Below are 10,970 nucleotides of genomic sequence, written 5' to 3'. Positions count from 1 at the left end.
CAGGCGAGGGCCCTCGTGCTCTCCCAGAGAGCTGCTCTCCACCCGCGGGCCTGCCTGCGCGTGGGGAGAGCGGGGAGGCGGGGACAGGAGACCTGAGCCCCTGGGCGCCCCTTCCACCTGTACCCCTGCCCCAACACTGGACCTCTTCAGATTCCTCGCCGAGAGGCCGCGTCCCAAGGCTGGATGCGCCGCGCAGCGGTGAAAGCCGCCCTCGCGGCCCGCAGGCGACCAATGGGTGCCGTTGGCTTTCGCCCCGGGGAGGGGACGGGCGCGGGGGCACTGGCGGCGGCGGAGCGCGGCGGGGAAGCTGTGGGGGTCGTGCGGTGGTTATGGAGGGGGCTCCATCCGCCAGCCCTGGGCTCTGGGCAAGCTGAGGAGACTGGAGTTTTTCCCCAGCAGGGAGCCGCGCAGGCCGGCGACGTCTTCCCAAGGCTCTACTGCTGGGACCGTGCCCGCTACGCCGCTCCCGCCCCCCTTCAGCGCAGTCTGCACCTCTCGCTGGGTCTCGCCAGCTCGCAGTGCGCGTTTATGCTGCGGTAAATGCATTGAAGGAACTCACAGCTTATCTAATAGGGTTTGAAATAATTTTCGGTATGCCAGCTGGGGTGTGGTTTGCCCAATTCTGATCCTGTTTCCAGAGAACACAGCTGCTTAGACAATCTGTTATCTTCGCGTCCTTCCTTTTGACACCAGAACATCCTAGAGATCAGGGGCCTCTCCCATGCCTTGGAACCATCCTCTCACGGTGCTGCTCTTCACTGGTGCCAACAACAGAGCTCCCGCAGGCAGGCCTGGATCAGTGGGGACTGGGGCCCTGAAGTGAGATGGAGCAAGGCAGAGCGGCCCTTGGGAGAGGGGCATGGGGCGGCCCTGTGCTTTAGACTCGGCACCCTATGGCTTGAGGAGGTGACACTGTGTCGACGTGCGTTTGAAGGGAGGACGGCGGAAGGTACATGCCGTCTCCCGGACGTCATAAACTCCGCGGACGCGGGTCACACCCGCGCGCACGCGCAGCAGGGGTCTTAGCCACACAGGCGCACGGCGGGGCACGGGCCCTGCCGCAAACGGGCGCGCTCCCTTCTGGGCAAGCAGGTGCGAGGCGCGCGCCATGGAACAGCCCTTAGCTGAGTTTCGGTTTGCGCTCAAACGGCCGGCCTGCCTGCCCAACGCAGCGTTTCCAGCCAGGGCTCACAAACCTCGGGAGAGAAGGTGGAAGCCGCAGCGGCTCTAAAGGCAGTCCCAGGCTGGCTAAAGCGGTTCCTGGTACGGAAACCGAGGCCCCAGGGCTCGGGCCCTACCCAGCCTGGTTCAGGTGAGAGGAGGGAAGCCTCGGCCCGGTACCGGCGTCGGAACCACAGTCGGGCCTGGCCCTGCTGCCGGGGCGGGGCTGCTGGGCTTCCCTCCCGCTCCGGGCTGGACCTGACATCTGCCTCTCGCATCCGCACTGATCCGAGCTTTAACATTTCCTTTCCAGCCCACGAACCACGCAGCTCCGGATTCCAGGCAGGAAGCGAGGGTCAGGGTCCTGGAAGAAAGCACCTCTGTTCTTGAATTTTTCACCCCTAATTGAGTTATCGTGACACCCTGTGGCTTTGGGAAACCTCTCCACAACCAAATGGAGCCACAGCCCTCTGCTAATGAGGGTAGAAGGTCGAATTAGATACAGATCAAAAGTGGCAGTAATTAAGGCTTCATTTGATTTACACCTGGGGCACATGCGGCTCATGGCCCAGATAGCCTGTGACTTAGAAATGGGTTTAAATAGAAAATCTACAAAAGTGTGTTAGCTGTAACTGCCGGTAGTGGCAGAAGCTTGTTCAAGTTCAATAGTGAATGTTCAAGACAAAAACAACAAAAAGGATTTAATGTAACCTTTTCACACGTAATTTATTTTGGTAATCTCTTATTTTGCAGATTTAATTTGCATCCTTTTGTGTTTTCATTTTGTTTTAACCAACGAGTAAAATGGTAAGGTGACTTGCAGTGAGACTGAAATGTCTATGTGGAGATACAGGATAAAACATATTCAGGGATAAGTGTTTTGCAACAATCTGTGCCAAGGGTTTGTTCCTCATAAGTGTAATAAGAACTAAAAGGTTTTTTTTTTGTTGTTGTTGTTGTTTTGAGACAGGGTCTCACTCTGTCGCCCAGGCTGGAGTGCAACGAATGGCATGATCTTGGCTCACTGCAACCTCCGCCTCCCAGGTCCAAGCGATTCTCCTGCCTCAGCCTCCTGAGTAGCTGGGATTACAGGCATGTGCCACCATGCCCGGCTAATTTTTTTGTACTTTTTTAGTAGAAACAGGATTTCACCATATTGGCCAGGCTGGTGGTGAACTCCTGACCTCAAATGATCCACCCACCTCGGCCTCCCAAAGTGCTGGGATTACAGGCCTGAGTCACTGCGCCCGGCCATGATTCCTTTTAAAATTAAAATGTACTGGAAGAGAAGTGTACCTTGCTCACCTTAAAATTATTTCCCTTAAGTTCATCTATTTTTGCACAACATTTGATTTGAGGGAATTTTTTAAAATTACGGAACCTATTGTTACTCAATTTTGATTTGATATTCTCAGCAATATACAGGATTCCAGCTGACTTGCAGAAAGATGAAGAGTGCAGCAGCACAGTTCAAACATTAGAACTTTCTTTTTTCTTTTTCTTTCTTTCTTTCTTTCTTTTTTTTTTTTTTTTTTGAGACAGAGTCTCACTCTGTTGTCCAGGCTGGAGTGCTGTGGTGCGATCTCGGCTCACTGCAACCTCCCCTCCCGGGTTCAAGCAATTCTCCTGCCTCAGCCTCCCAAGTAGCTGGGACTACAGGTGTGCAAAACCACACCCAGCTGGCCTAGAACTTTCTGAGTAAAACAATTGCTTAAGATTTTAGAATCAATTTCCCTTATTCTTTTTCTCTCTGCAGTTAAAAAACAATGTCTAACCAATGCAATGAGCTTTTGACTATATGCCTCATTTCAAAAGGAATATGAGATCATTGAGTTGGACCCAGAGAAACTGAACTCAGAGAAAACTTCCGTTATTGAGAACCCAAAAGCTAATGGCCAGACAAAAGGATGAGAGGAAATGCTGGACCTCCAGTTTGTTATTAATTGCTCTTTTTTGTTTTGTTTTGTTTCGCTTTTTATTGAGATGGAGTCTCTCTCTTTTGCCCAGGCTGGAGTGCAGTGGTGCGATGTCGGCTCACTGCAACCTCTGCTGTCCAGGTTCAAATGATTCTTGTGCCTCAGGCTCCCGAGTAGCTAGGACTACAGGCATGTGACACCATGCCCAGCTAATTTTTTTGTATTTTTAGTAGAGACGGGGTTTCGCCGTGTTGGTCAGGCTGGTCTCAAACTCCTTACCTCAAGTGATCCACCTGCCTTGGCCTCCCGAAGTGCTGGGATTACAGGCGTGAGTCACTGTGCGTGGCCAATTGCTCTGTTTTTCATAAGGGACTCTGCCTTAAGCTCATTTTCATTGACTTATCATTTCTGGGTTTGCTCTGGTGTGAAAATTCTCATTAAATTTTTTTCTTCAGATTATCTCTAGTTCAGAAAAAATAAAATTAAAAAATACATAATTTATAATTCATGTCACAAAATTTTGATGGCACACTGTGGCCTGTCAGAGATTTCTTTAACATTCGTTTTTGTTTGTTTAGTTTTGGCTTTTGGTTTTTTATTGAAACATGATTTATATACTATAGAATTTATCTGTTTTAACATACAGTCCAAAGATTATTAGTAAATTTACTGAGTCATGCAACCATCACTACAGTCCAACTTTAGAACATTTTCATCACTCCAAGAAGATGCCTCATGCCCATTAGCAGTCACTACACATTTCCAGCCCCAGCCCTATGCAAACATTAATCTACTTTCTGTCTGTATACATTTGTCTATTCCAGATGTTTCATGTAAATGGAATTATACAGTATGGTAAACATCTTTTTCATCTACTTATTTTTATATTCAACTAAGTTTAACATGTAGCCATAACCAAATATTTAATTTTCTCTCCAGAAGCTTGAAAATATTTATTTTTCTTGATACTTACTTCGCCTTCTGATTTCTGTTTTTTATAACGAAACAGTCTTTTAAATGATTGCAATTATTGATTAATTCTTTATTTTCCTCTTCTAGCAGACCTTCTTTTTCACTCTTGAAACAGCAGCCTTGGATATTAATTACTATTTGTTCATTATCCCCTTTCTTATGAGCACCATCTAGTTGCTGTTCAAGCTACAGATTTTCATGTTGTAGTTGAGATATCCGCTCCTCTGCATAGTCTTGCTTTCTTTATCTGATGCTGTGTTTGGCTTAGGTCCTTTGGCACACTTTTTTTTTTTTTTTTTTTTTTTTTTTGAGGTAAAAGATAACAGTGAGTTACTGAACAACTTTCTAAAGCTGGAATTAAATTCAATACCCTAAAAAGTAAACTCCATGAGACAAGAAGTTCTCTCAGAGAATTTTGTATTGTTCAGATGGCCAAATTAAGTCATCAAGGCCATCCTTAAAATGTGTTTGCTTTTTGACCTTTTTCTTTTGACGCTTTCTTTGCAGGCCTGTCATACTCGTCTTTCTCCTTCCTGGGAAATTGCTGATGGTAAGTTTTCACACCTTGATTTTGTTGTATTGATCCATCATCATCGTCAGCAGATGTACTATTATATAGGTTTTCTGATACTTGTGTATGTATATATATATATATATATTTTTTTTTTTTTTTTTTTTTTTTTTTTTTACTTTTGTGCTTCTTCCTCCTTCAACCTGTGGTTATTTATTTTCACTTTTCTCAGGCCTTTCTTTTTCTTCCTCTGAAGTCACTTCTAAGTCTTGTTCTGCTCTGGATGTTTATACATCCTTTCTTTTTACTGCATTCTTCACAACAGACTCTTCCATTTCAGTGGTAGGCTTCAAGGAAAGATGTTTTACAGGAGGCCCTTCTCCTTTTACCATATTTTTTTTCTTTTTTAAATGAAGGTTCAAGTAAAGACTCTGAAGCAGTCTCAGGGATATACTGCTTGGTAGTAAAAGTCAAGTCTTCATCATCTAGTTTACGGCATGAATCAACACACAGTTCTTTGAAAATACTGAATGCAGATTCATCAGAACTCCCTGAATCTTCTGCACTTGCTCCTCCTTTTTTCAAACTTGCATTCTTTTGATGCTTCTGGATTGTCATTTTGAAGACCATTTTCAAGAATCTTTTTTTTTATGTTGCAAAATTTGTTGTTGAATGCTAGTCAAAACACCACAAATAGCATAATCGTTTGCTGTCTGTCCATACATATCTTGAATAAAGACAGTAATATTTTGTTGAAGAATGCCGACTATACCTAACGAGCCATAATGTACGGCAGGCGTGAAGGCTGTTCCTCTCAACCTATCAACAGCATGTGCATTTGCTTGTTTCTTCACTAAAAATTCCAGCATTTGCTGTCTTTTGCAAACTGCGGCAAGTAAAAGTGGTATGTGTCCATCGTTGTTCAGCACTTCAATATCCGTATCATAGGAAAGTAGTTTTTCTACCAGGAATGTACTCTCATTATAGGACAGCATAGTGGAGAGCAGTGTTGCCGTAGACATCCACGTTCCAGCAGAACGATGCCACAAATCTCTTCCTGGCAATGTACAGCCTCCTCAAAGGCATCCCATTTTGTTTATCAGCAATGTCAATGTGGCATTTTCAGTTCACCAGGAGAGTCCCCACTTCCACGTGGCCATGGGCACAGGCCAAATGTACAGCAGCCCTGTCCATCCACAGCTGAAGGGATAGAGAAACTGCCATGCGGATACACACAGAATATGCTTCAGCCATAAAGCTTTGGGAAATCCTGTCATCCGCAGCCACATGGAGAAACCCAGAGGATATTAGGTCCAAGAAAATGAGCCTGGTGGAGAAAGTCCCACACTGCGTGATCTCAGGCATGTGGACTCCAAAAAGCTTTATCTCCTGCCCATCCACAGATGAAGGGATCAAGAAACTCTAATATATATACACAAAGGAATGTTCTTTGGCCATCAAGATAATTAAAAGATGTCATTTGGAGGAACACAGATGGCCCGCCGAGGCTGCGGCTGCCTCATCCTGCACTGTGGATGGAAGCCGCTGATCTGACAGGAGGTGGAGCTCAGGTGGTAATGCTCACTCTTGCTGTGCTGCCAGGTTCTTAACAGGCCAGGGACGATACTGGTCCAGGGGTGGGGGAGCCCTGCTCCAGATGACAGCCAGAGTAGTCTTAAATGTAAGTTGGATTGTTAGTTCCCTGCTTAGACCTTTAGCCATTTCCCATTTCCAGAATCTTTGGCGTGGCCTGCCTGGCCCTACTTGATCTGGCTTCTGTTCTCCCACCCTCCCTCGTTAGCCCCCATCATCTCATGCTACTCCCCCTCGCCCAGGACACTGCCCAGATATGTTCTTCTCCTTGGGCAAGAAGTTCTGTGCATGCAGGTCAAATCTGAAAGGGACATTTCTTTCTTTAATGAGTGTCAGGGATGGGGGATGTGGCTGATGATATAAGGGGCCCTCCAATCAGACTTTCTAATCTAACGGAAAAGATAATTACAATGTTGATGCTAAAAAAGAAGGTTCTGGCAAAATAGAACTTCTGAAGCATCATAAATCAGATGACTAATATTTGTGATCCCTTTCTAAATTTTCATGTGAAGAAGAATAGGGGATGTAACTGAAGAAATGAACTAAAAGTTCTTCTATGTATTGATAACCTAAGTGTGGGATGCTGTTTGGGTCTGGAAACACGTGGCCTCCTGGTACTTAATAAACAATCTAGCATCACACATGACCTGTATTAAAAGAGACACTTCAGTGCTGAATTGTTTGGTGCTCCAAGGGCAGGAGAGCCAGTTAGTGCTTGGGGAGGCAGAGGGGGAACCTTACCTGATGGCCAGGGATGTTGGGACTGACTCAGTCCACGAACTGTCCTTGCCTGGAAGAAAGGCAAGGAGTTGAGGAAGAGAGAGGAGATGGAGGCAATTCTAGGCCTGAGATGGTTCTGAGAATATCTGTGGGTAATAAACCAATTAAGCTAGAGTAGAAGGGTCATTTGTGGAGCAAAAGGTTGTGGATTGTGTTGTACATGGAATTTCTTAGGCCACTGTGGCTCTTTAGTAGATAGTGAAATCAATGTAGAGGATCTTGTCCCCCATTAAAAATGTTTTGTTTTGTTTTGTTTTGTTTTGTTTTTTGAGACAGAGTCTTGCTCTGTCGCACATGCTGGAGTACAGTGGAGTACAGATTCTTTTTAAAAATACAAGTTAAAGATTGTGATAGAAATATGAAAACTGGCCGGGCGCGGTGGCTCATTCCTGTAATCCCAGCACTTTGGGAGCCCGAGGTGGGTGGCTCACCTGAGGTCAGGAGTTCAAGACCAGCCTAGCCAACATGGTAAAACCCCCGACTCTACTAAAAATACAAAAGTTAGCCAGGTGTCTTGGTGGGTGCCTGTAATCCCAGCTACTTGGGAGGCTGAGGCAGGAGAATCACTTGAACCTGGGAGGTGGAGGTTGCAGTGAGCCCAGATCGCACCATTGCACTCCAGCCTGGGCAACAGAGCAAGACTGTCTCAAAAATAAAATAAAAAGAAAAAAAAGAAAAAAGAAATTATTAAAACTGTCTTAGTTTTGGTTTTTGGTTTAATCCAGTTCAAAATGGTCTAAAACAAACTAAAGGAATTTATAATAAGGACACAAGAGTTTTGTTTTTGCTTTTGTTTTTTTCAGACTCCAGGAGTAGACATACAGGCCAGGTCTCACATGTAAAGAATCAGAACACCTTTAGAAAGGCAAGCAGCACCTCTCTGTTTCTTGCCTCTGCATCTCTCTGTGCTTCTGTTTCATTTTCTTTCAGGACCTTCTGCTTTGCACAAAGGTGGTATGCAATTAGAAGACGTCTGAGGAGACAAGTATGCATCTCCCACCACAACATTATATGATGCTTGGAGTAAAAACAGTCCTCCCTGTTCCTACCCACGATTGTATTATTCAATAAAGATTGCTGCCAGGCATGGTGGCTCATACCTGTAGTCCCAGCACTTTGGGAGGCCGAGGCTGGGCAGATCGCTTGAGACCAGGGTTTGAGACTAGCCTGGACAACATGGTGAGCCACCATCTCTGCAGAAACAAAATAAAATAAAATTAGCCAGGTGTGGTGGCCTGTGCCTATAGCCTCAGCTACTTGGGAGGCTGAGGCAGGAGAATAGCTTGAGCCCTGGAGGTCCAGGCAACAGTAAGCCATGATGGCGGCACTGCACTCCAAACTGGGTGACAGAGTGAGACCCTGTCTTAAAAAAAAAAAAGATTGCATTATTCAATCTTTTTTTCCCATATATAATTTATATAGTTACATAATTACATTCTAGTTTTTACATATGCCAAGAACTACATATAATTTAGTATTATGCTGTTTTCACTTATATATCATGTACATTTTCCTATATAGATATATAATATCTATATTTGTCCTTTTCCACTTGACTGCTGTGTTTCTTAAATTGATATACTGTGATCTAAGCCAGTTACAGATTGGTATGGATTTAAATTACTTCCTATTTTCTGTTTTATTAACAATAAACACTGTTATGATATAGTTTTCATTTTTGTTTGTTTGGTTTTTGATCATTTCCTGTGGAAGTATTCTCAAAGCTGAAATTACTGAATTAGTGGGAATGAACATGGCTGTCTTTTTAAATGTTTTGGCAGCTTACTCTCCAAAAGGATTACACCAATAGGTATTGCCACTAGCAGTAGTTAAGAGTTTGTCTCACCATGATTACAAATTTTTCAAAATTGGTAGCTTATTCACAGATTGGAACATATGAATTGTTCAATATTTTATAATATGTATATGGGAAAACCCTTAAATAGATTAATCAAGAACATATAAGTATGTAATAAATTCCATACTGGATTACATCAATGATCCTTCTGTCTCTGCATCTTGAAACCTAGTTAAGCTCTTTTATGTTAAATTCACCCTGACAGAGTTTTGGAAAATACTTGCTTTTTATTTCTGAAAGTTTTTGCAAAGGATGAGGTTTGGTTTTATGAAAAGTTTTGTCTCTGAAATTATCTGCCTAGACTTTGGACAAGGTGTTCTATTAATTGTCAAATACAATTGAATTGAATCACATTTTTCTTTCTAGGTTACTTTATAAGATGTTCCTACAGGTCCTAAAAAAAAATGCCCACAAGGAGCCAAATTACTTTCTTCATGGATCTAATATTGCTTTATAGTATTGCTATATAGGTTTAGATAATTATGTTGTTTCACCTTCAGCAGTCATATTTTAGTTGTAGGTAAAGTCATTTCTAGTTAAAATAGTATGTAAAGCAAACACATTTGAAATCACCATTATTCGACATGTTTTGCTATTACTTACAAGTAACAATTTACATTATTTTAATGTTGTAAATAGTTGTGGAATTTAGTCATTTTCTGTATATTGAATTAATTACTGGCATTAAATAAGTGTCTTCTCTCTTTAGTAGCTTAACTCATTTCCTGAATCTACCCATTTGATATCATACTTTTGATTGGTAAAGTCACACATAAATATCTATTTTACTTTTTATAAAATAATGTCATAAAAATATGGAAGATTTTCTGGCAGACATTATTAGCTAACTGATGACATTTTCAGTTAGTGCCAAAAAGTAATATATGAATATATAAAACATCAAATGTTTAGCGTAAACTTTATAAATAGCAGAAATGATTAGAAGAAATTACTCACATATTGTCTGCTAAAATAAATACTAAAATTTGACAACATGAAAAAATATAGTTTCTTGAGCTGATCAAATAAATTGATCATAATTCTTCCTCGTTTTGTTTTCTGTGTCTGTGGAAGTCATAGCGAATCCAGAAAATGTATAGCTTGAATTCTGTTGGGTTTTTTTTTCTTTATTACTTAGTTTACATACATTTTTGTCCTCCTTTGAACTTACTTTCTCCAGATTTGGGTATGTCATGGGCATAAATCAAACCACTCAGATCCACTTCTGGAGGTTGATGTTGGTTTTAAAGCAGGTCCTTGTGGCATCCGTTCCCTTTCCATTGCTAGTCAGTACAGAGCTCACCTAAAAGCTATCAACCAGATAAAAGGTTCTGATGCAAATAATTTGACAACCCATTAGCTAGAAAACTATTTCCTGAATAACTTAAAATCGACTGAAGCCTTCCCCCATATGTGACATTGTTCTGCCATTCCCTTCACTTTTGCAGTCCTCCTTTGTATAGCCTTGGAAAACAGATCAGCAAGGTAGCAGTGAAAGACATCATGATACCAAATAGAAACAAGGACTTGGAAGACACATTGGACCTCTTAATTTTCAGGCTACTTGATAGTAGATACAGTTCCTTACAAAAGAACATGGCTTGATCTTGGGAAAAGAGGGTGCTGGAGGTGAGGGAAGACGAATTAGCCACCAAGACAGTTCACCTTGCAATTCAATCATTTAGATCTAACTGGAGAATGATTGCTGCCATGTTCCAGAACAAGAATGAAAGCCTCGTTCCACAATGAAAAGGTGAATTTATATCTTCTGTGTTAGATTCTAGGAAAAAAGGAAGTAAAAGAAATACAGAACGGTCCTTGATTCACACCTTTCATCCCTCCCCATCAGAACTTTATTCTTCCTAACTACAAATCCCATGCTGAAATTCTACTGTACTTGATAAGCATACAATCATATTCAGGGCTCTGCCAGGACAATATTCTTTTTTTTTTTTTTTTCTTCAGACGGAGTTTCACTCTGTCACCCAGGCTGGAGTGCAGTGGCGTGTTCTTGGCTCACTGCAACCTCCACCTCCCGGGTTGAAGTGAGTCTCCTGCCTCAGCCTCCTGAGTAGGTGGGACTACAGGTGTGTGCCACCATGCCTGGCTAATTTTTGTATTTTTAATAGAGACGGGGTTTCACCATGTTAGCCAGGCTGGTCTCAAATTCCTGACCTCA

At 42.7% G+C, this 10,970-nt stretch overlaps 1 protein-coding gene across 1 annotated transcript in view; it reads left to right on the top strand.

The window, feature by feature from the left end:
* The first annotated feature begins 352 nt into the window (after positions 1–352).
* RNF17 (ring finger protein 17) overlaps positions 353–10,970 on the top strand; it is a 137,686-nt gene continuing 127,068 nt past the window's right edge. The window contains exons 1-3 of the mRNA XM_063650630.1: positions 353–1,312; positions 4,557–4,599; positions 4,977–10,544. Coding sequence (XP_063506700.1) covers positions 10,518–10,544 — 27 coding nt within the window. The 5' untranslated portion in view covers positions 353–1,312; positions 4,557–4,599; positions 4,977–10,517. The remainder of the gene's footprint in view (positions 1,313–4,556; positions 4,600–4,976; positions 10,545–10,970) is intronic.

This window comes from Pongo pygmaeus, chromosome 14, assembly GCF_028885625.2.
Source record: "Pongo pygmaeus isolate AG05252 chromosome 14, NHGRI_mPonPyg2-v2.0_pri, whole genome shotgun sequence".
Taxonomy (NCBI): domain Eukaryota; kingdom Metazoa; phylum Chordata; class Mammalia; order Primates; family Hominidae; genus Pongo; species Pongo pygmaeus.
The sequence above is the reverse complement of the archived record's forward strand: the minus strand, read 5'-3'. Positions and strand labels throughout refer to the sequence as shown.